The sequence below is a fragment of the Miniopterus natalensis genome, chromosome 12 (assembly GCF_054644295.1).
Source record: "Miniopterus natalensis isolate mMinNat1 chromosome 12, mMinNat1.hap1, whole genome shotgun sequence".
Classification (NCBI taxonomy): Eukaryota; Metazoa; Chordata; class Mammalia; order Chiroptera; family Miniopteridae; genus Miniopterus; species Miniopterus natalensis.
The window spans coordinates 50058035-50084050 of NC_142092.1; the positions used below are offsets into that span (position 1 = coordinate 50058035).

General features: G+C 39.5%; 2 protein-coding genes across 3 annotated transcripts; both read right to left on the minus strand.

The window, feature by feature from the left end:
* Positions 1 to 1429: 1429 nt before the first annotated feature.
* Positions 1430 to 12985, minus strand: TRMO (tRNA methyltransferase O). 2 transcript variants are annotated; one of them, XM_016223071.2, is made up of 5 exons: positions 12811 to 12985; positions 8187 to 8361; positions 7196 to 7353; positions 3936 to 4598; positions 1430 to 1858 (listed from the first exon to the last, which is right to left on the minus strand). In XM_016223071.2, exons 1-5 carry the CDS (start codon positions 12884 to 12886, stop codon positions 1599 to 1601), a joined length of 1332 nt encoding a protein of 443 aa, XP_016078557.2. In that variant the 5' UTR covers positions 12887 to 12985; the 3' UTR covers positions 1430 to 1598. The 2 variants fall into 2 exon arrangements, with proteins under 2 accessions (XP_016078557.2, XP_016078558.2); XM_016223072.2 differs by lacking the exon at positions 12811 to 12985 and adding an exon at positions 12708 to 12773.
* Positions 12986 to 16931: 3946 nt separating this feature from the next.
* HEMGN (hemogen) lies at positions 16932 to 25386 on the minus strand. The gene is made up of 4 exons (XM_016223085.2): positions 25308 to 25386; positions 23498 to 23591; positions 18428 to 19665; positions 16932 to 17107 (listed from the first exon to the last, which is right to left on the minus strand). The coding sequence occupies exons 1-4, from the start codon at positions 25384 to 25386 to the stop codon at positions 16986 to 16988; spliced, it is 1533 nt and encodes a 510-aa protein (XP_016078571.2). The 3' UTR covers positions 16932 to 16985.
* Positions 25387 to 26016: the final 630 nt, after the last annotated feature.

Genomic DNA, 26016 nt, shown 5'->3' on the forward strand with positions numbered 1-26016 from the left:
TTTATCTCATATAAAAGAAGGATATTTTAATAATGAGCACTGTCCATATATAAGGAGGACAGAGGTGAAGGATCTTCACTGAGGGTTTTAAGCAAAGGCTAGAAGGTCAAACACTAAGAATATTGAAGAGACTGGTGAGCTGGCAGAGAACTAAGCTCGATTCCATTTAGGATTTTAGTTTTAAAAGTTTGAGAATATATATTAAAACCCCAAACAACTGAATAGTCCTCTTGCTAGAAGGCTGATTGGTATTGTCCTCACACTTATTTTTTCCATATTAAATAACATTTTGTGCTTCAAGCTCTGATTCAGTCTCAAAATCATTTTAAGAGAAAAACATCAGCCAAAATTTAGGATAGATTATACCAATGTCAACTTCCAAGTTTTAACATTATACTATAGTTATGTAGGATGTTATCACAACTAGAAGCTGGGTGAAGGGTACTTGGGGCTTTGCACTATTTTTGCAACTTCTTGTGACTCTATTATGATCTCAAAATAAAAATCTTTTAAAAATGAAATGAAAGATACTGCCCCAAGAGGTCCTAAGTAACCTCAAGGCAACCCAGTTTGATTCATGAGTGCTGTGTCATCAGCCACAAATGACTCTGTGCAAGAATGTGCAGGCAGCAGGGCTCATTTCAAAACATGATCAATCATTTATAAAGATTTACAATTGTGATTAGGAAAGTCTATGTCATGCTTACAGGCGTCTAATTTGGTTACACGGATCATAAACCTTGTTATCTGAGATCACATCAATAAAATCACCTATAGGCAATATATTCTTACAACTGCTTCCTACGCGATAGGTGCTACACAGGAACCAGGTACATACAGACTTAATTACTATATTTATCTAACTGTAATGCAATAATGTCCTTATGTCTTCTTCCTCCACTATGATTTGCAAAAACTGCATCTTATTCATCTCTTTTTATCACCAAAACCTAACCCAATAGACAGTCATAGAATAAATAAGAAACCAGTAATTGAGTTATTTTCTTAGACCTCTGGGGGTGATTTTCTTTTCTTATACTAAGAAATCTGAGACTCTATTTTGGAATTGGGATTAAATATATATACTTATGTCTGTGTGTGTCTGTGTGTGTAAGCGTGAGACAGTCGCTGAAGCACAGGGGTTTAATCTCTGAAGATCTTTATAATCACTTGTTTTTGGTTTGTTAGTTTCCTAAGATATAGTAACTCAGTTTGATTTAGGATAACATAGAGAGGTCAGGCTTTTCCAAACAGGAAAACCCATATGCATTGTTGAACAGGTCCTCTCAGCTTGAAAGCCCCTGCTAAAATGATCTCTGCCCAATTTTATCAAGTGCCAAGAACAATCAGCTTCTTTCAGAAATCACTGAGACAGCATCATTTTGGATTCTTCAATATTAACAAATCAAGAAACATATGACAATTTCTTTAAGTTTTATCTCTTGATTTATTAAAATACATTTTTCAAATAAATATTATGAACAACTAAAATCAATCAAAGCAGTGAGACCACAAAGTGTTGCTTTTAGCTTGTACGAAAAATCTACCAGTCATAACCAAAGTCAAAAAGGCTGTCTTAAAGATGTGATGGAAGCTACTTACAATCCCAGAGACACCAAGGACTCTGCAGGGTCAGTTATCTGAACAGGCTCAGAAGCCGGCTTGATCCTTAGAACCTCTGCAAAGCCATCACCAAACCAGCAAGTGATGTGTGCTATGTCTACAGTGAAGTAGAAAAGGCGGTCCTGGCAGAGCTTCCGTCGATATGCAGACCGAGGGTCGGCTGACAACACAGCCTCGATGGCACGCCTGGCTTCCTCTGCTGACTGAAAATACTTAAACGAAGCCTGACCAACATCTGCAATGAGAACACCACAACTTAATGCTCAAAATTACACAGGTCAAATTTTATTACAGTGAACCTCACTGGGGAGGTTACTTGGTTCCTTGATTATCACTTGAAATGAAGAGGGTTCAGAAACCTATCCAGTCATTAGAGTATCACCTTCAAGTGGTATTTAGATTGATACCTTTTCCTTCAGGAAGCCTTCAAATGTCATTTAACTTAGGTATTCCCCCAAATTTTCACTTCCCCTAATAGGAGAGCTGAGCTTTCATTTTCTGGCAACCTAAATGTCACTTTTCTATGTTCAATGTAGACTTCAATTCCTTGTCATTTTTTTTTAGGAGAAATGGAGGCAGGATCAGGGAAATACGCGACAGTCCCAGCATTCTCAGAAAGCCAAAAGAGAGAACTAAACCCACACAGGCCCAGAGCACTAGCTATAGGCAAGGGAGGGTGCAGTTAAGTAGCACCACATTCTCTAAGGAACAGGACATGAGAGAGTCCTTGTGAAAACCATGAAACAGATAAAGTTCAATGCTATCACTGAGAACAGGCCACCCCATTCCACCCAGGTGTGTATTTCAGGCAAATAGATGTTTACCCTGCCAAATGGCAAAACTTCCTGCATTTATAGCATTGTAAAAATAGACATATAAAAAATTAACTGTGACCTAATTTTTAATAACTACAACATAACATACATCCAAATGAAGGCTAGGCCCTTCCAGAAAGGCATGTGCTTTAAACAATGTTGTCCCTGTTCAAAATATCATCTCGAGTGGTTGTGGGTTTCTATCCTTTTGAAAGTAAATTCAATTTTTAGAAAACAGCCAAGATTCATTCTGGGCCATATCCAATTAATAAGTTGATAAGTAAAGCCATGAAGTTCAATTTCTGGTCAAAAACCAAGGACCAATTACACAATGCTAAGATTACTTTGTTGCATGGTTCATAAAATGAACCACTCAAAACAGCAAAGTTCCAAAAACATACACAAAAGGGGGAAAGGGGGGGGGGGGGGGAGGGAGGGAAAAATAGGAAGAAAAAGGAAAAAGAAAAAAGAAAGAAAATAAAAACATCATACACTTCAGTAACAGTGTATCTGATAGAAGCTCCAGGCCTTTGCCCAGCTGCTCATTTGGCATAGATGCCTTCCCTCACTTCCCTGCCTATTTATCCTTCTGGGCTCAGCTCAAATATCTTTTCCTCTAGGAAGCCTTCCCAGATTTTCTCCTTGCTACCCAAGTTAGAACCCTTCTCTCCCTCATGTTCCCACAGCACTTATTCCAGTGCCAATCTCCCTCCCCCCATTTCAATATCTTTCATCTTTCCTATACTCTGAACTTTTTGAATCATTTCTTATTTCTATACCAGCTCTAAGTTCTGCTGTCTATTATAAATCAATCCCTGTTTTATAGTCATATTTGGTAATTTCTTTTTCACCATTTTTAACCAAGAAAGTACAACACTGTAGTTTGAAAAAGAGAAAACTTTCCAAAGTAGGAAGCATTCAACAATAATCACAAGACAAGGGGTAAGTATAAATATAAAGTATCTTCCAGGCAGCACTGCTTTGTTCTACCACAAAAATCCTTTTACAACTGAACTTCTTCCTCCCCATCAACTGTATAAAGTGATAAAACAACTTTCATCAACAAAATTTTTTAAATAAAGAGATCAATTTAAAAATCAAATGCTTTGTTTAAACATAAAGCCTTAGGAAAGAATGAGAAGCACAACTCTCCAGTGGCAGACAAACTCTGACATCTCCTTCATAGCTGGTTACTTCTTACTGGAACCACTGCACCCACCTCTTAACAGCCCTGTCCTTCATTCTAGATGGCTGCTTGGGATCTGCTGTGGGCTGGAGAAACCACGTAACAATGTTTTTGAAGAACCACATGTTAAAGTAAACAGGCTCCAAGTAAAAGCCCTGTGGCCTTTTCTGCAATAAAGTGCATGTCTCTAGTGCTGGGACTTTATGGGGACAATTTCTATGCTAAGAAACTTTGCCCCCAGAAATATCAAATTTGGCTAAATCTCCTAGTAAAAGCTCATCTCCCACTCAGAAATAAGAAATGGAAAGTACCTGGTTCACCTCCTGAACTGAGGTGCTCAAGGTCCATCTCTGCGTGAGGAGTAAACCGGACTTCCAAGGTGGCCACAGGGGCTTCTCGCACCCAGGCGGGAACCACACTGTGGTGGGCTGCATCAGCCATCCTGGGAGGGCGGTGAAGAGCCACGGGCTGCACTTCCGCACTGTTTCCTTGGAGGACCACTGCTTCTTTCCCTCTCCTTGGCCTCTTATCTGAACCCTCCCCTGAAAAGTTCTTCTCCAGGTGATATGGGCTAATTTGCTCCTCTGTCACACTCAGTCCCTGATCACTTCTTGATTCTAAACTCAAGTCTGCTATTTCCCTGTGCTTAGGCGAGCTTCGCTGGATTCTGGCTGTGTCACCACGTTGCATGTCATTTTCTCCTGAAGTTCTGTCTTCGGGACATTTAGGTTCCTCCTTTGTGCGACTGCAGGGCTGTGGCTCATCATATCCTGAGAGCTGTTGCTGGGCACAGCTGTCAGTCTCGCCATCAGAGCGGGACATGGTTTTTGGTTCGTATTCATTATTCTGTACATTACACTCCCCTAAAGTGTCAATCAAATGTTGTGGCGAGTCATAATCAGCTATGTACGGCTTTATGTCCAGTACAGGTGTGCCATGAATCATGTCAATTCCAGAAAGGTATATAGCTCCACCTATAACATGAAAAATACCTCTTAGAAATAATAAAAATGAAGAATAGTGCAAACAGCTGGAGAACCAGAATCATCTCTCTATGCTTCACCAAGCTTGCTCACAAGTCTCTTATGTGCCAGGCTCTCTCATACCCGGTGCTGAAATACACTGGAAACCCACCCTCTTCTTTACCCATCAAACTCCTACTTGCTTTTCAAGGCTCTTCCAGACATAAGCGTTCTTTCCCTTGGGTTCCAGAGGAACCTGTATACAGACTTCTCCTAGAGCTCTTTTCACGTGGTCTGGCAATAACCTGCTTAGAATCTCTCTCTAGACAGTGAGCACTTGAGCCCTTCAGCACAGGGCGGAGCCCACTCATCTTTGTATCACTGGGGCTTCTAACTCTGAGCCAGGCATATCGGTGTCTTCAATGTATCTCTGTGGGACTGTGGAGGTTTCCACTGTGGCAGATAGACTCTAAGGTGGCCCCCATGATGCCTCCTCCTGGTGTTCACAGCTTCATACAATCCCGTCTTCTTAAGTGTGACTTGATATCACTCCAGTGACTATATCTTATTATCTAAGATTCTTGGGCTTGCTGGCAGACTCACGCAAGAGATTCTCCCTGTGGGCTTCACGAAGTAAGCAGCAGCTCAGGGAAAGCCCAGGTAGCAAGGAACTGCAGGTGCTGTCTAGGAGCTGAGGGTAGCCACCAGCTAGAAGCTAGGGACCCTCAGTCCCACAACCTGAGTGAGCCTGGAAGTGAATTCTTCCACAGTCAAGCCTCCAGGTAAGAACTCATCCCACTGACACCTTAATTACAGCCTGGTGAGACCCTAAGCTGAGGACCCAGCTCCTGACCCACAAAAACATGTTTCAAATACATAATAAATGGGTGTTGTTTAAACTGATAAGTGTATAATTTGTAATGCAGTAACTGAAATTTAACGCTCCATCAAGACTCAAACAATTAAGCAGAATACAAGTCACCATTACCAAATATTAAGAATAGGTCTTCTGCTATCTCACTTACACAGCTGCTATCCAGTTCCTACTACTGGTGTAAAGTCTACTAACTTGATCCTTGGGAAACTGGCCAAATGAAAATCAAAAAACTGCATGTGATCACATTTGATTCTGTCTCCATTTAAGAAAAGCATGACTAACAGAGAACTTTGATTTCTACCATTGTGCTTACTGTGAGTGAGCCTTGGAACTTTGTTAAGATGATTTTGCATTTTCTAAGTGATTATGCCTAACAATGTCTACAGAAGAAAGGCACTCTATGAGTTCATGGGATTTGGAGTCAGACAAAACCCCTGGCTAGATGCTACTAGATAAATTATGTAACATCAAAAAACATCAGTGCCCTAATCCACAAAATGGAGATTGCTAAACTATCAAACCCACAGAGCCACTGTGAGATAATGTACATGAATGCTCTTTATAAACTATAAACACCACACAAACACTAGGAGTCACTATTTTATTTAGTAAGAGTATCAATAAGTACTACTGTGCTGGCCTTTCACCTTTCTGATTTGAATGTTAAGTTCTTCTGTAGGGCAGGGATTTTTATCTAATTTGTTTACCACTATATCCCCAGCATCTAGAACAATGCCTGGCACATGTTCAGTGCTCAGAAAATATGTGTGGGTTGTACGAATGATCATAAAATGTTCTAGTACTGTTGGTTAGTCATCACAAATTGATAAAACTCAAGTTGGATCAGCTACAGAATTTTTCCAGAAAACCTGCCCAAGGCCTGGTTGAATACAATCCAGCAGGGGAGTTCAAGAGCTGGGAAAGAACAAGCAAAATAACTGCTCTCATCTTTTTAGCACCCAATAGTCTAAAAAGTACTCTTACAGCTTTTGTCCCATAAGATCCTCAAAAAAATCATGTGGTGTTCCAGAGGACAGATTCTTCTTTGCCCACTGGACAAATAAGCAAGCTGAAGCCTGGAATGGTCTCCCGAATTTCAGTCTACTGCTGTTTCATCTTCTGCCTCTCTAATAAATGTGCTGATTAGGTCAGAGTGATTCAAGAAAGAGATGCTTGCTTTACAAAAACATGTGGCTCAGTAACTAGGTTATACATAAACATGGAGTTAAAACTAATCCGGTATTCTACACAGGTATTTCCAAAATCTGACAGATGTTCGATCCTATAATGTGGTTCATCCCAGACCTTCTGCCACACATCACAGTTGATGGATACACTGCAGCCACAATGCATGGTCACTTCTTCAAGGCTGCAAGGAAGCACACCACCATCCTATATGCTTACCACATGTGCACGTACAACCAGTTACTGTGTGTGAAATTTTGAAAGCATACAATTATTTTTTCATCATTTTGGATTTATTGCATTCTAAGAGAAAATGTGGTTACTAATTTAATGATTATGAAATCTTATGTTATTTTTAAATAATTTAAACTTTGATAAATGTAACAATATAAATAAGCTCTGAGCATCCTCTGAGAGTCTATTTCAACATGTTTCTGACACCATTGGTACTTGTCTGAATAACAGCCAGTGCTGAATACTATGATGATTTTTTATAAGATTTCTTTTTAAGAAAAAAAAAAGTAAAAGTAAAAATGACGTGTGTTACCTTCTACCTTTTCCAGCTTGGCCAGGGTCAGTCCTATTGCATTGGGACGATGTGGGCTCCTTGTGGAGAAAACTCCGGTCTTCGCACCATTCAACCTAGGAGGCTGAACTTTTGCCTTACAGCTCAAATGACCATTTTTGTGAAAAACAAACAAAATCCTATTGAAAAAACCCCAAACAAATGAGTAAGAAAAAAAGCACAAGTTAATTTATCATAAAGAGTTGAGGGGGGGGAAAAACTTTAATCCCCACAAATTAAAACAGAAAGAATGTTTTTTAATGGTATTAAAATGCAATCTGTGGGGGGAAAAATAATACCATTCCCGTTTTGTGACGAAGGCAGTCTTATCTCTGTATCCTTTGTCCTTAATACAATGACTGGCACATGGTAAGAACTTAAGACACTTCCCAAGTGGCTGAATAAACAATATTTACCAGGTAAGTGCCTGCTATATGCCAGGCAGTATGATAGACATATTTATACTAATTTCATTTAATCTTAACTATCCTAAGAAGTATCATTTATCCCCCATTTTAAGGATGAGGAAATTGAAGCTCAGAAATGTTAAATAACTGGAGTAGGCCTTCCTACACAAGATCAAAAGCAAGAATCTATGAAGAAAAACAATAACGGATTTGACTACAAAATATCCTAGGAGAAAATGTTTACTGTGTGTAGAGGACAGAATGACTACCCATAGGCAGAGCTGAGAAGGTCTATAGATTTCAGCTCAACAGAAAGGTGTGGATCACAATTTGAACCAAATGGAACCTGCCCTCTCAGTGGAACCCAAGCTTCCCTCCGGGTGTCCAAGTCATAGAGACAATCACGTGCACGAATACAGTATAGGAATTGCATGCAATAGACAAGGGTGGTCTGGATGGCAGGCTCCAAGGCTGCCTCCATCAGTAGTTGTATATCAACTGCTATACTTTTTATGCAGCGGCAAGCTCTGGCCCAAAGTACCACTTCTAAGTGTAAAACAACTTACCAAACATGAGAAAACTGTTCCAAGCCCATCAAGGAATGTTCGGGATTATTAAAGATGGTCTTTCTAATTCTCAAACAAGCCCTTGAATGGCGACAAATGGATGGCTGCCTTGGAGTACCATTCTTGGCTAAGAAACAGGATTCCAAGTAGCCAATTGGCTCAGTTAAAAGATTCCCTACAGAAGAAAATTAGATAAGAAATCATTAGTCAAAAGGTCATCAAAAATAAACATGTTTTCTTAATGCATTGATTTCATAGTCTTAAAATCAACTAGGTGTGATACAACTATGGAACATGATTCTTACAGTTTTCATAAATCCACCATATAAATATCCTCATCCTTACATATACATTTTTATATCCCAGTGATTTTGAACTGGTGTGCCGCAAGAATTTTTAAAACATGCAACACCTGACTATTTAGTCAGGGGCACTGACCTCTTTTCCCTTAGATTGTCAAATTAAAAAATGACAACAGACAACACAACAACAGCCATGTGAATGAATCAAAAGTATACCTATTTTTTGGTCAGACTGGCAAAAAATATATTTTTTGGTGTACCACAGAATGTTAATAATTAGTTTATGTGTGCCATGAGATGAAAAAGGTTGCAAATTGCTATTATACTGGAAAGAGCACAAGTCTAAGAAATAAAGAAGGAAAGGAATGGGACGTTGCTAGAAGACCTACCATGACCATAATTCAAGTTCTCTGCTACCATTAGCAAGTTATGACTTTGGTCAGGGCTAAGCGGATATTTCAAGTAGAGAAGAACATACACAAAGTCAAATGAGAAATACTATTGGATATGCAGGGAACAAGCTGTTTTGATTGGCTAGAGTGTGAAATACCAGGGAAAGAATAATGAAAGGAGACAGTGGCTGTATTTAAGTAAAGATGCTGTCAGTTGAAAACAACAAATGAAACTAGTTTAATTAAGCAATAACACAAATGCATGGGATCATACTACTAAAATATCTACAGGGAGGGTAGATTTCAGGCTAGGCTTGACCTAGTTGCTCTCTGCCCCTCTAGAACACTCCACATGGACAGATTTTCTGTTTTGTTTACTGCTATGTTCTCACTGCCTAGTTGTACTTGCCTACAAGAGGGTAGGTGCTCAAATAATTCATGTTGCATAGAAAAAAGATTATGTAAGTCTTAACTAATTAAAATAGAAAATGACAAAAGAGGAATACGTGTAACATAATTCTATTTATGAAAATGTGTTTATGTATTTACCTATTTAAATATGTTCACATATATATCTAGAGAGCTATCTGGAAGGACAGTCACCAAATGCTAACACTGGTTAAAATGGATGGAGAGAGATCAGGATTTTTATATTTAACTTTGTAATTTCTATAATATTTGAAATTTTTCAATTATCACAAATCATAAACTTTTTTTAATGCAGTAACTCCTTTCAAAAGAAGAGAATATTGGCAAGGTACAATCACTATATAGGTTTAAGGTATCCTCAACTACCATTTTGAATTTACAGAAACTTTTTTTTTCACATTTCATGAAGGCTTTATTACTTCTCTTAAAAGATTATATAAAGCCACTCTAAACTCTCATTTTATGTTCACCTTCCATTAAATCTATCCTACCATCACAGGTGGTAGGACCATAGGTCTGGAGCTGTTCCTTGCAGCACCTTTCATTACTTTTCACTTTAAAACAAAATTGATACATATAAAATAAATATATGTAATACATATGTAAGTAATAAAGCATAATATTGAAATCCTGTGTACTCACCACCCAGCCCACGAACTAGAGTTTTACCAACAACCCGTCTTTTTGCATTGCTTCTCTCCTACCCCACGCCCCTTCTCTCCCCTTGAGATAAAGAGGAGCCTGACTATGGTCTTATCATTCACTTCCTCTTTTAATATGGTTTTATCATATGCATATACATAAACAAACATATTTATTTTGCCTTTGAGAGCTATAAAAATTGGTTGAAAACTGTGTTACCTTCTCAGACTGGCTTTGTCCCTCTTAATATTATGATTCTAAGATCCATGCATATTGCATTTTTTTTTGCATATGTTTTTGATGACTTAACATTTTTTCCAAGTATGTATACAGGCATTCTTATTTTTTGGATCTTCATCTATGCTCTATGGAACAGATATAGTAAATATCTTAAAGATGAAGAAACTGAGGTCAAACAAGTCTCTGGTGTTCATTCAAGTATCATGAGGAAAAATGGCCAAAAAGGACTCCTAAACTAATTAGCTGGGATCCCTGTGTCCTGTTTTTATTTGTTTAACAAACATTTTCCAAGCATCTACAATTGCCTGACATTGTGCTAAGTTTGGGAGAAAGATACAAAACAAGAACTCTTATCACAGTGGAGTTAACAGTTGGCTGGGGAGATTCTCACAACATCTCACAATGTTTCATTATCATTGCCTGCAGTAATAATCAAAGACTTCTGTCCCTATCTGATTGAAGCCTACAAGTTTAACTGAGCTACCACTTCATTTAATCAGTCTATACTGGTTTTTTACAGATTACACATATGCTATGATAAATATTAACTGTAACCAATTAGATATATTCCACTCCTCTTTGTGCATCTCTATTAAGAACATATGCAAGATAACACTGGTTTATCAAGGGACTGAGAATATACTCAGTAACTACGTTGTAGGAGTCCCTCAACTACATAACTCTTAAAATTTGGGACCACTCTCAACGCATCAAACATTCACTAATAATCCAGTGGGAACCTACCATATTCTAATATGTCTGAACCTTCTGGAATTTATTTATATATTCTCTGTGTCCTGTTCTTGAGATTATATAAATGCTATGAAATACAAATGCTCAATACTTTCCAAATATAAGTGCTACTTGAACGCTCTACTTGAAGTGGAGGTCTGAGAATTTCCACCCAGGGAAATCCTGCTCTCCTTCCTCTTGCCTCGAATCTCAAAACAACAACAACAACAAACCATTAAGCACCTGCCATTTGATATGTGCTGTGCCTGGGTGCAGACATAAATAAGCAGCAGCTCTTGCCCACAAGGGTATCCAGTATAGTGACAGAGATGGACAATCAAAATTAAATCAAACTGCCTTACATGCAGGAAAGGGATAAGCACAGGTATGCCAGGGTAGTACTGGCATGAGAATCATATGGAAATGGGGTGAAGTGACTCCCTAAAGTATCATGGGAGGGTTAGCGCTAGTATCAGAAGAAAAAAAGAACAAAAACCACACTGGGCCACTACACTAGCTATGTGACCTTGGGCAAAACTGCTTACCTCTCTGAATCCCAGTTTCCTCACCTATAAAACAAGGATAATGATACCTATATTGGAAAGTTATAAAATGACTAGAATATGTAAAGCACCTAGTATGATAGAAGGTGCTCAGCAAGGAGCGGTTTTTAAAGCCCTTGCTCAGGTTTTTCCATCCTTTTAACAATATTACAACTATATTAACTGTGTAATAAGGAAAAAAACAGTAAGTTATTAATGTAGAGGTTTTTGAACACAGTGTTTATTTACAAGTCTTGTGCACACAAAAAATTCAGGTCCTTTCCACCTCTTGCCAGTCCCCCCCCTCCTCAAAACACACTACACTAATCCTCCAGACTCTGAGTTCCTTATGGCATGCTACTAACTTTAACTTCTCATGTTTCCCACTATTAACAGATGGTGCATGTCTTAGCCTGGTTTTCAAGGTTCTCTACAACCTGCTCTTCCCTGCCTGTCAAAATACTAGACCTGTAATCTGGCAGTGCGCAACTTTTTTAAAAAAATGAGCACAACCTTTGACCATGTAACAGTGCTTTTAGGAAATTTAAGTCAAACATTTAGAACATACACAAAGATTTTAGTTTCAAGAACTTCCATTTATAACAATGAAAACTGGCAATAACCTAAATGCCCAGCAATAGGGAACTTGTTAGAGGGCATCTATAAAACAAAATAGTGTAACCTCTTAAAATTAAAATTGCCATGGATTTTTATGAATCTTAAGTTTTTTAAAAAGTTTCTAAACAGTGGGATCGTAAATCAACTCATTTCTAGGGTGTATGCAGTAAAACAAGTATGGAAGGTAGACACAGATATCCACAGTGGTTTTCTCTACTTGCTTCCTCTAGTTTCTAAAGTTAATATATTTTGCTCTACATAAAGAGGTGAAAATAAAAAGAAGTAAACTCATTTCCATTGTTCCGGGCCCAGCTTAAACCGATTTCCTCCCCCTGGCCTTTCCCCGTGCCCTCCTCGCTTCCTACAGCACAGGATGCTTTCCGCTGTGGCATTTATTAATTCCTCACCGCATAACACCGGCGGTACATACCCTGCCTCACCTACGTGAACGAAAACTCCCTAAAAGAAGGCCCGTTACACTGGACACGGCTACTTCAGCCACCGCGCCAGGACTAGGCGGACCCCAGCTACCGAGAAACATGAGATGACGTCATCCCGGCGCTTAGAAACGTCACGTGGCAGACGCAGCACGTGACCCACAACCTCACAGTAAGTATGACGCACCTCAACCCAGGGTCTCGGGTTTCACGTTCCTCTCTACAGGGAAGTGGGCTGCCCACACCTAGGCCTCTTCCGAGTACGAAACCGCCAGCCTCTCAGAAGTTACCTGTCTCCAGAGCCGGCTTCACGCACCCGCACGGGGTCGCTGTGGGGCAAGGCCCTGGTTTCTCCAAGGCGCGCATGGCTACTGGTCACAGAGGTGCCCAGATGCGTTCCAACCTTCCGCTTCCGGTCTCCAAGCCCGGCGCCTGCGCAGTAGCCGCACCAGCAAGGCGGTGCTGGCGTCCGGCGCAGGCGCGGCGAGCCGCGCGCGCGGCGTGCGTTGGCGGCCCGGAGGGTGCTGTTGCGGCGCGGAGGTGGGTGTCACCCTGTTCCTCGCCCGAGCTGGTGTCCCAGCTGTCCCGCGGGGTCCCGCTGCGGTTGCCAGCCCTTCAGGGCGGTCGGCGACTCCGAGTTCCCGCTCTTTCCGCGGGGGGGGGGGCACATCGATGATTTGAAAGATGTCTGTCTCGAAATAAGCAACCTACATATCCAACCCATGACGCCAGTTTTTAAAGAAAAAGAATATGTATGTGCAGCCCCCACGCAGCAAGATGATCGGATGTTAGGAAATGTTTAAAATTCTCCTTGGGTGGTGGGAATACCGGTACATTTATACTTGTATGTATGCTCCCATTTTTCCATAATGATTTGTCAGAAAGGAACCCAAGTAAACCTTATTTCAAATAAAACGGATGGAGAACCCCATATCGGATTAGGGGTTTAGACGTGGAAACTGTTTCTTGTGCCCCCCCTACCTTAAGGGAGCTAAAGTGAGAATGAAACAGTCAACCTGTCATTGACATTGAAGGGATTATGGTCGTTTCCGGGCAGCTCTGAAAAGCTGAGCGCCAACGAGGATCCTTTTTTCATCCCATGCGATGAGCAGTTATCCCTGCATGGAGAGCCTGTCCTTTTACCCACTTGTAACATCTCTCATCCATTTTTAGTTTCTCTGTGCATATTTCTGTTTCTGGACTTTTTATCCTGTTGGTTCAACATGGTGTGGTGGTGGTGGGGTGGAGACCTATTGCCTGCAACATAAATTAATCAGAAGCATCCGAGTCCACAGATTTAAAAGCTTACCAACCATAAAAAAATTTTTTTAAAAAGCTGTTTCTAAACCTACACTAGTATAAAAGAACAAGCAGAAAGAGCCAAGGGTTTAAAGAGAACGTTTACCAAAAAAGGCACTTTAAAATTTGATCATTATATGTGTGCTCTGATAGGTCTTCTCCACATGACAATTTGGAAAATAATGCTATTATTCTGTTTCCAGTTGGAAACAGCTCTGTGTCGCTGAAGAAACGTTTGAGAATCCCTGAGCTACATGCACATTGAAAAGGTAGGGTGGTAATAGCTGTATTTGCCACTAGATGGTGGTGATGTGGAAAGGGACAGTCTTCCTTAATTTGAAGACAGACTGGTGTAGAAAATGAGAGGTATTTTAATTTGCCTTCCTGGCCTTAGATATCGTATCTAATGACAGTCACACACAAAAATACATTAATTACCAAGTGTGACAAGTACTGGAATGCAGAGCAGACTTGGAGACACTGATGGAGTAGATTGCTACCTCTTTTAAAGTTAAAATTTCTCAACAACAACAGCAAAAAGATAAAATTTCCCTTTATGGAAAACAGGAACTTAAATATGTAGTACTTTTAATATATGACTTGAGATTTTTATTATCCTGTCTAGAGTTATATATGATTATTTGTAGTTTGTAAAACAACCCTTTCTCTGGAGGTAGGACCTAAGAATCTGCCTTTAAAAAAAAAACCTAAATGATTCTAATACAGGTGGTTATCAGCCTATACTTTGAGAAACACTTCTCACTATAACGACTCTTAATCTTTCATTTGGGTGGAGGATCTATGGAAATCAAGTGAAGTTTTGGACCTTCTCACACATTTTATTTTTAAAGAACCACCATTGTACTTACCACGATAGGAGGGCAGCACCAACTAGGGCTAGATTGTTACAAAACTTTAATTCTGACTGTGATCTCAAGGCTCTAGGCCAAGAAAAGAACTAGAAAATATTTACATGCTCACTGGTGTTTGAATGAGAAGAGTGAGAAAGCAGAGGTTGCATGTATATAGGGAGTAGCGTAAAGGGGGTAGGCATGCCCTAGCTGGTTTGGCTCAGTGGTTAGTGTTGGCCTGCAGACTGAAGGGTCCTGGGTTCAATTCTGGCCAAGGACACATACCTCAGTTGCCAGCTCAATCCCCAGCCCTGGTTGGGGTATGCTGGAGGCAACCAACGACATTAGTGTTTCCCTCTCTCCCCCTCCCTTCCACCCTCTAAAAAAATCAATGGGAGGATTAACAAAAAATAAAAATAAAATACCCTAAATGCAATGTTGTATCCTAGCTTGGATCCTGAAGCAGAAAAAGGACATTAGTAGAAAAACTAAGGAAATTCAAATAATATCTGTAGTTCACTTACTAGTAATGTAACAGTCTTAAGTTTTGATAAATGGACCATGGTTATGTAAGATGTTAATAATAGGGTAAACTGGATGAAAGGTATACAGGAACATCTGTGCTATCTTTACTTTTCTGTAATTCTAAAACTCCTCAAAAAGTTATTTAAAGCAAAAGTGATTAAAAAATAAATATACTGCCCTGCTGGGCGTGGCTCAGCGGTTGAGCATTGACCTAGGATTAGTGCGATCTGGGTTCCATTCCCGGTCAGGGCACATGCCCGGGTTGCGGGCTCGACCCCCAGTCGGGGGTGCGCAGGAGGCAGCCGATCAATGACTCTCTCATCATTAATGTTTCTATCTCTCTCCCTCTCCTTTCCTCTCTCTGAAATCAATAAAGATATATTTAAAAATAAATAAACAAACAAACAAACCTATGTCTGGATGGCACCATAGGTAGGTGACTAGAAGCCCCGGGGAGGTGTCTCAGCATCTGTAATTTGGAAATCCTCCCCAGTGGTCTGATATACCATGAAGGTTGAAAACCACAGCTCCACACCTGAATGCTTGAGAGACTGGGTGTCTTGTCCTTCACTGTAGCCTAGTGCCAAGCACAACCCCTACATGGAAAGCTTATGCAATTATGCCCTTGCTGAACCAAACTTTCAGACCTCTTTCGGCCCAGAATAGTTCCTGCTCCTGCCCCCAGTTTCTTCTCAGTGTCAGTTAATCCTGACCATTATCACGATAGATATTCCTAAAATACTAAAACTGCCACTTCATTGTTCAAGAGTCTTACTTAGTTCCCCATTCCCTAAAAATAAGTGATATACTTCTTAGTTAAGTATGCAAAATTCTGTACACTCTAATAATACAAGATTTTTAGCTTACTGGTCTGTTCCACCTGGACCCTGCATTAACTGTACATCTTGAAAGCTTGAATTCACTCCTCTGTCACATACATTAATAATACTGTTATCTTCACCTATAATACAAATCTCTATCTTTCAAGACTCCATGTAATTTTTCAGGTCACTCCATCAAAAAGTGAGCATTTCCTTTATTGTATCTACTGTTCAAATGATACACCGGCATTTACTTTTGTGCATGTGATTATTTGTTTTCTCTTTTAGTCCCCCATGAGACTAGATTAGACCCCTGGTGGGCAAGGACTATGTGCTATAAGTCTAACCCTCAAAATGCTTGCCATGATGTGTTCCACGCAGTTAGTATGCAATAATGATTTAATGTACATTTTGTACAAATACAATATATAAAAAGTAAAAATAGAACATCAAAACTCAAATACACAAGTAGACTATATTCAGCACTCCAAAATATCTTTGGAGCCCCAGAATGATAAGAATTGTTAAAATTAACTTAAAAAGCCAACTAAAAGCCTGAATAAAATTTTGAAGTTATTACATTATTAGTTCAACAAAGTTTACAAGAAAACTATGTACTCACCCAAACTTCAAGTGTTCAAACATTAATTTTTCTGCTCTTAAGAATTAATAAAAAAATTAATTAGGGGAAAATTAATTATTCAGCCCTCCCCTTTCCCATTTTTATCTCTTCCCACCACTATTCTCACCCCAATATACAGATACATATACATACACACATGCGCACACACACACTGCAGGTTATTGTCTTATGTGGTAGAGCCTGAAAAAACACATTAGTTCTCTCTTTCAGATATGGCCTACACATGGAAAAAAAACACGCTATTAAAATATTAATGAATATTGTAGATTTCTACAATATTTTGAGAAAAATTGCATGTAATAAGATGTGTATTTGTTGCACAACTGTTATGATTGAGCATTGTTAAAACAAATGTAACTATAGACATCATTTTCTGGGTGAATCTCTTGAGGAACATTTGGAATTGCTGGTATCTCTGGTCCTTCGACTTTCGGTTTTTCTTTCATTTCTGCAAGATCAAATAAAATACAAAAATAGGTTCAATAAATGGTATTGGGACAATTGACTATCCATTTGAAGAAAAACAAAACTCTACCTCATACCTTGCACAAATACAAATTTCAGATGAATTAAAGATTTAAATATTAAAATACCATAAATGTTGTAGAAACAATAGAATGTTCCTATAATCTTAGGACTATAAAGGCCTTTCTAAGCAGAACACAGACCAGTAACCATAAATGAAAAGACTGACAGGTTTGAACAACTAAAATTAAAATTAAAATTTTGTCATATACAAGACAGAAACCACTATAAACAAAGTTAAACCACAAACAACATCTGGGAAAGTATTTACAACTTATGTAGGTAAAGGTTTAATAACTATCATCTAGAGAGATTTTTTTTAATCAACCAAAAAAGATGGATATTCCAAATTTAAAATGGAACAGGGATTCAAACAAGCAATCCTCAAAAGAAAAAATTCAAATTCAAAAAAAGTGGAAATTAAAACAATTAGGTTTTTTAAACCTAGAAGATAGGCAAAGATTTTTTAAAACATTACTTGGAACCCTACTAACCCATGGTTTTGTTGCACTCTTCTTTTAGGAAAAAGAGCGAACTATCAAAGGGATTTCTTTAGAAAATAATTCCTTGGAGAGAACTATGGTCTGACAGTAGCAGTCCATTTTCATATAGTATACTCTACAGTATTGTACAAAGAGCATCAAGATTCACAGCTATGTCCCTGAGGCAAGTCAAATTGAAGAAAGGTCACATTATTTTCAAAATGCTATGCTTTGGAGAAAGCTTTTCAGGAACAAATATTGAAACAGAATGGGTTTTTGGTAAACGTATAAATCCTAGTAACAGGGATCATATTAACACCTTTGTATCTCCCTCGGTACCTCATGAATTCACTTGCCTTTTGTTTGTCAAGAAATTTTAATTTTGGGGATAAACTTTATTCAAGTTTTCTTGTAAATCTAAACTTAATTATCCTTTAAAATATATTGCACACAATTATCCTATATTGAGTTCATTTTTTTCACTGGCTAAATCTTCCCCAAATGGATAGTGTGTACAAGTACCTACTATACACACTTATATTTTCAGTTATTTTCTTTTAATTCTTTGGAAATGTGCCAAACAGACATCAGTTAAATGAAAAACTAGCCATTGACATGAATGATACCCCTTGAGATAACTGGAGATAACCTAGGATTGTCAAAGGTGGCTATAAATCACCACTCTGAGGGGATAACCTATTTAGTGCTCTAATTGTAAATGGGAGCATATCATTGACTTGTCCCCTATAAACAATCCCTACCTCGAGGAAAAGTATAAACATCCTTAGCATCTTCCTGGTGTGCTTTAGGATCCTGGCCTTGGGGCTCATCTGCTTCTTGGTTTGGTTCTGGAAAGCATTCTTTGGGCACATTCTTATTTTTATATGTCTTAGTAGAGAGATCTTCAGGCCCAGGTGTCTCTTGGTATCTTTCAGGTGCACAGTCTTCAGGCCCAGGTGTGTCTTCGTATATTTCAGGTGCACAGTCTTCAGGCCCAGGTGTTTCTTGATAAATGTATATCTCAGATGGATGTTCTTCATGAGCAGGTGTTTCTTGGAATGTTTTATGAGAGAGGGTTTTAGGCACATCAATTTCTTCATATGCTTTATGAGAAAAGTGTTCAGGTTCAACTGTGTCTTGGTATGTTTTTGTAGAAAGGTCGTTAGGCACAGCTACTTCTTGTTGTATTTTAGGAAGAAAGCTTTCAGTCCCAACTATTCCTTGACCTGGTTCAGTACTGTCTTCCTTGGGTTCAGCTCTTTTTTGGTGTGTTTCAAAAGCATAGTCTTTAGGCACATCTGGTTTGGGATATGCTTCAAGAGAGCATCCTTTCATGCCAGTTATGTCTTCATATGTTTTAGAAGGAAGGGCTTTGACTATAGATGTTTCTTGGCACATTTTAGGAGAGAGGTCTTCAGGTTCAGCCATATCATGGCACATTTTGGAAGAATGGTCTTGAATTACAGCTATTTCTTGGCACATTTTAGGAGAGAGGTCTTCAAGTTCAGCCATATCATGGCACATTTTGGAAGAATGGTCTTGAATTACAGCTATTTCTTGGCACATTTTAGGAGAGAGGTCTTCAGGTTCAGCCATATCACGGCACAGTTTGGAAGAATGGTCTTGAATTACAGCTATTTCATGGCACATTTTAGGAGAGAGGTCTTCAGGTTCAGCCATACCTTGGCCTATTTCAGAAGGGTGGTTTTGTACTGTTGTTTCTTGGCACTCAGAAGAATTTCCCTGATGTATAATGCTTTCTTCACCTATTGCAGAAAATTTTTTCTCAGGTACAACTCTTTGGGGGGAGGCTGCCAAAGGGAGAGCTTCAGTTACACTCTTAGGTAATTCATTTTCTTTCTCTGTAGGCATCAGTGCTTTCTCCATCATTTCCTTTTCTAATTGTGACTGAGGCTCCATCTTCAGTTCTGTATTTTGCTGTTTCTTTCTGCCTCTTTGATTTCCTTTTCCTGTTCTCTGCCGCTTGTATTTTTTCTCTCTGTGGAGTGATCAGAATTAGTGTCAGCAACAGGATTACAGAATTCAGATAAATGCGTGGAAATAGCAGTCCAGGTCTCCCACTGCCTTGTTGCACAACCTTTGAACAAGTCACTTAATCTCTTTGGGCCTCAGCCTCCTTGTTTGCCAAATGAAGGAGCAGGGCTAGATGTTCTCAATTGTCAGGAGAGGAAATGTCCCTCAGGGACTTTGTGTCTCTGATGCCTTGCTCACCTGGAAGTGTAGTGTGTGTGTGTGTGAGAGCATATACTTAAAGTTTGGTTATGCAAAAATGTATAACTGATGTTATAAGTGAATAGATTGGCATTCTGGCTTATACACTAGTCTCTTTGGGTTTAGCCTGCTTGAGTTAACCCCACTATGCCCTGGGTAAACTTGTACATTTGTGTTTCTAGATCCTCAGTCCAGGCTCCACTCCTTGTCTCTGCAGCCTGCAGGTGGATGATGTGTATGGCTTGCTTATCTAATATAGTGTCTTATGTGAAGAATGCTAAGTCGTTATAATAAACATCAAATGAGATATACTGCAAGCTGGGTCAAAAGCTGCAAATAACATTTCTTAAGGTTAACAAGCCTGTTGGAAAGGCAGGAGTGGCCATGTCACGCCTACTCTGAAGTAATAGCTAGATTGAAGACTAAAGATGAAAGGATGTGCATAGAAATTGCAGCCAATGACAAATTGTTGGGTACTACAAATATAACCAAATACAGATGGCTAATACAGATGGGCTCAGGCAAGAGAAAAGGTACTATAAATAAACATAAACACTTTACCATTTTTCTAAACCTATTGAAATTCTGTCCCATGCTACCTGCTCCACGGAGCCTTCTCTTACAGGCTGCAGGGCTGAAATGCTCTCCCTGCTTAGTCTTCTATTGATTCATTAGGAGGATCATGCTTAAGGCAAGGAACAGAGGCTGCCTCAATCTGTAGTTATTTCTGGAGAAACCTTATTTGTTTAATAAACTAGATATTCTTTAGTGATAAAACCAGTGTCTTTTATATCTTTGTAGTGCTCATGGCTCCTTGCACACCTTAAAAATGTATATGTATCCTATTTTGTGGGCTTGAAAATTTTCATAATAAAAAAAAATTAAAGATTGCCTCACCAAAACCAGTTTAAAGTCAATATACAAAAGGTATACATGTAATAGGACATTCAAAATATTAAAATAAATTAGAAGAAAAGATCATCTAAAAATGTTGATATGGCACCACAACATTTTGAAGTATAACTCCAAGTAACCAAGGTAACAAGATAAATTATAAAATCCTTATTGTCAAATTATCTGAATTCTTCAGGAGAAACATTTTCCTAGATACTAAGTCCTAAATAATCTGTTGTGTGGCTCTCTGAATGAGGAAATCTGAGTGATACAATGGTCCATGTTCTTCCTGGTAGTTTAAAAAAGGTTCTGTCATTTATCAACTATGTGATCACAGGCAAGTCACTTCACCCTGGTTTCCTCATAGGTTAAATGGAGTATACAGTGTCTCCCCAACTTCATGTGGTTGTTGTAAGAATGTATATAATAGCTTACAGGAATGAACTATCCAAATATAAAGTAGCACTCTTGTATTCATCTAGGAAACTTATAGTGCTTCCTATGTGCCAGGCACTGTTTTAAGTAATTTCCTTATTCTGTTGTAAGGAGTAGGGAAACTTCACATCAGCTTTTGAGGTGGATACTATTACCTCCATTTTGCAGATGACAAAACTGAGGCCCAGAGAGAGGGAGTGAATCATCAAGATCAAATGGCTACGAAGCAGGGGAGCCAGGCATCTACTCTAGTCATCATGGCTTTAGCAGCCAAGCTCTTGCCATTGCACCTGCTGCTTCTCTCTGGAAGTACTAAGGTTTCACCGTGTGGTATGCTGTAGTGAGAACAGCTCTCAGTACAGAAATGTGTCACCAGAGCAAGATCAGCCACCTGCCAAGAGGCTCACCAAGGTGTCATCTCCTTCAGTGACTTCCTCAGCCTTGGCATCCCAGCCCTGCAAGCACAGAAACCCAATTCTATCAGCACACTAAGACTAGCTCCATTTATCAGGGGCAGAGCTCATCAACCAGCTCAAATAGACTGATATGTAAACCCAAAGACCCATTTTTCAGTGAACAGTGAGAAATGCAAAGTCACACAGCAAAGAATACTTGGATTGGCAACAAATGCACTTTTTCTTTGTAGCGAATACTTGGGAAGCCAACTACTGATCAGAAGGTTGCTTGGGGAATTAGTATAGAATTAGGGGAGCTATTTGGAAACTTTTCAACAGAGTCACCTGTCACAGGACCCAAGTACAGATGTTTCTGCTAAAGCATAATGAATACATACATTCCTGGAACACCTCACTTTCTGAAAAATCATGCGCTAAAAGTAACATTGTTTATTGGGGAAAAAATAGAGTTGAGGCAAACAACTCAAAAGCCTATGCAACTTTTTAACAGTAGCAGAAACAATAATTGGTACTTGAGATAACTTGGCTATTCCAGACGGGTGGCTTATCGTGACTGGAGGCTGCCTCAGGGGACAGTAAAAAATGCACAAAAGCAACAGTGTGAATGCAGGTTTGCAGGTGCTGAGATCATGCAAATAAGGGTGGCACTCGGAGCCAGCTGGGCTGCATTAAGCTGGACACGGGGAAGTGCAACCTGCTACCCTTCTCTTGGGGAACAGCCCTGGAGCAGGCTGGAAAGGGCCCTGCCTGTACAGCAGCCACGCTGAAGGCTTTCCTTTCCTGCTAAAGGTTTTAATCCTAGTCCCACCATTCTGGCTCCTTTCAGTAGGAAAAATCATGAATTAACACAACTTTCACATTAGTATACTGACATCATTCTTCTATTTGCCAATCATATGTGTGCTAATTGGTATCATAGCAGAAAATAAAATAGTCGATATCGGAGATACATGCCCTTTCTTAAGAAGAGTGCTTAGATCCGTGGTTCTCAACTGGAGGTGAGGGGCATTCTGCGCCCTCTCCACCTGCCCCAGGAAACAGTTGACAATGACATTTCTGGTTGTCATGACTTGGGGGAAAATAGGAGTGCTACTGGCCAGAGATGCAGCCAAACATCCTCAATGCACAGGACAGCCTCTCACACAAAGAAGTATCCTGCCCACAGCATCAATAGCGCCGAGGGACAGAAACCCTGGCTTCGATGGATACTGTGCTCCTTGGCTCTTTGGCCTCCCTTTTCCATCTCCAAGCAAGCAATACCTTTGTTTTCACAGTCATATTCTAAATGGATGCAGTTTGTTGTCTCCTAATTTACAGTCTTACTCACGTACTCCCTCCCTGAGATGACAGACAGGAGACTTAGACTGGAGATTTAAAAACTCCCAAACTGTCCTGTCACATCCCTCTTACAGTGTTTTGGTTTCCTCCATGGAGAGTTAATCACACTCATTCGATAAGGATTACTAATAGGAAGCTCGAAGAACAAGCTCAGAGATTTCCTCAATGGTGTCTCCTACTCCCAACAGCAAGATTATTGCGTGTTTATTTTACCAGAGTGGTTGAACACCAGGCCTCTCTACAGCATGATTCGATTGCCTGCTGTTTTAATTAAAAGAGACCAGAGATAAAATTCTGTTTCCACCACTTTACTAGCTGTGTGACTCCAAGCAAGAGATTGAACCCGTTGGCCACTTGGTTTCCTTTTTTTTTTGGTAAATAGGGAGGGATAAGAGCTTTCAATTTGCAGAATTGTTGGAATGATAAAACACACTGCGTGAAAGTGCCAGGCAGTACTTGGCACATAACATTTGCTGGATAAATGTCAGCTCTTTTTTCCCTTGCAAGGATACATACCCAAATTGCCATTGTGAAGTCTGCTTTTCTTGTGCTTCAGCTTTTCTTTTCCTGAGTTGTTCTCTGTTTCGCAGACTCCAAGTTCCAATGACTTCTGTAGGATCAAAATGAAAGTTATAGGAGATAGTGATGGACTGTGACATTTATCAGCAAGAGGTCCGCAGCAAAGTGGTAGAAGCCCTATGCTGGGTGTCTACCTTCTAGCTTTTTGAGGACCAGGCTCTACCTTATTTCTCCTTGTACCTCCAAAGAATGCCTGGGAGCAAACAGTGCACCTTAAAAAATGAAAAGGTCAGTATTTGTATGTAACTATGCTACCAACCTACTAATTTCTTCATAATAATTTTTACATATTGTACAAGCATAAAATAAAAGAAAAAAAATCAGCCATGCTCTGCCATCCTTAACATTATAACTTGCTTTCACTTGGTTCCTCACACCCATCCAGTTCCTATATTACACACAATTGTAATGAGAGCATAGCACGATTTTATCATTTATTAACCTAACATTTTATCAGAAATATTTTCCATGATCTGGTGATCATAATTGCAGCTTTAATGACTGCATGGCGCTTCCTCAGGTTGATGCATTTTCATTTACCCAGTCGTTCTACTTGCACTGAACATTTAGGGAGTTGCCAGTTATTTTTTTGCCATTGTAAATCAAACTATTATAAGCATACTCATGCATATAGCTTTCTTTTCTTCTTTTGGATTTTTCCCACAAGATGGTGTTTCTCCAAGTTCTTTGGAATATTAAAGGTGTCATAAGAAAGGTTTTGTTGCCATCCAAGTTTGAGAAAAGTTAATGGGTCTTTGATGTGGAATTTCTCCAAACCTGTGGAGTGATGCAATTTTGCACTGGGACCCCCAAAAGATAGAGCGTGCTCCTTTCCTTTTGTTCTTAGCACAGAAGTCATTAATGATGAACTTGGATGGGGAAAAATTATACCTTTATTTTTACCAATCTCTAATTAAAATGACCATTTCCTTCAATTATGAATGTAGGTAACAAACCACGGTAGTTTTAGCAGTATGTGACTTTGTCACCAAAAGAAATTACAGATTTTTTTCACATCACATTACAGTTGTTCCAGATACCTTAAAATATCATTTATTTGAGAGAATAAATTTGATTTCATACAATCATTATTAGGCCCACCATTGGATCTTGTTATTTCATGCATCTATAAGTAAGCACATATGCTACAATATCCCAGTTTTTCATTTTCGACAACTGCATCTTGTTTCCTTTGCAAGCCTATGTATTTACTTTTATGTATTTAAAATATTTACTCTAAGAAGGAATCTAGGGTTTCATCAAAATACCAATGGGACCCATGGCACAAAAATGTTTAAAAAACACTGTCTCAAGGCCTAGGATTCTGCAAAACATTTTGAGAAATGCTGCTTTAGGACAGACCCACTGAGTAAAACTAGTGAACCAAAAGAATAAGCCCCCCCATGTTCTGGCTACCTATTGCTGTATCTATCCAAAAGCTCCACCAAATTTACACTACGTAGAGGTATAAGGGCTGTTTTACCACAACCATCCAGTATTGGGTATTTTCACCATCTTTCATTTAAATGTATTCTTATTAATAATTTACTTAATATTTCCTTGTGTTTCTCTGGCTTATTAGAATCTTAGCACTAGAAGTCACCTCAGGAAGATATACAACCCCGATTCTTCCCACCTGTGATTATAAGAATGTACTCAGTCTTGCCCGTTTTTGGCCAGATCCATAAAAAAGAGGAAACTAATCATAGCCCCAATTCTTCCCAGCAGCCACAGCCTCTTCCATTACCTGGCACGCGGGTCTTCTCTTGATGAGAATCAGTTTTCTGATGGGGTGTCAGGTGAGATTGGTTCCTTCCCAAATCCATCTTGCTGCAATAGCTCCCTGCTATTTGGTCTGACTTCCTCAAGCTGCTTTTTAAAAAATATCAAAAGCAATTAACAGTTTAAAACAACACACACATATGCACAGTTCACTTGTCACTTGACTTCCCGCCTAAAGTTTTATCGGGGTGGCCCACAGGGCTGGCTGCGTCTCCTGTCGTTATCACGGGGCACAGGTGTGAGCAGGGCCGGCTGCTGGCCCCGCTCCCCCCCAGCGCGGCTGCTGGGTCCCCAGAGCCCAGGGCCAGCCCGGCCTGGCACAGCCCCCAGGACAGCAGCCATCCTCTGTCTGCCAAGAAGCGCCGAGCCTGAGAGTCTGTTTTACATACGGGGGTGGCGAAGTGTAGAAAGAACAGTGAGTGGGTCTAGGATCTAACCAGGTCCATGTCCTAGACCGAGTCACCCATCCCTTTCTGTGGCTCTTTCCTTATTTGCAAAGTGGGTAAATGTAATTCATGACTCATGCACCTCATACAGCTCTTGGGAAAGTGAAAAAAATAAATGTGAAAATTATGAAGAGTGCCATACAGAAGTGAAAATAATCTTGTATTTTTTTTTTTTTTTGCATGTGGCATTTTTTTCCTCCTTAATATGCTGCAAACGAATGTAGTCTT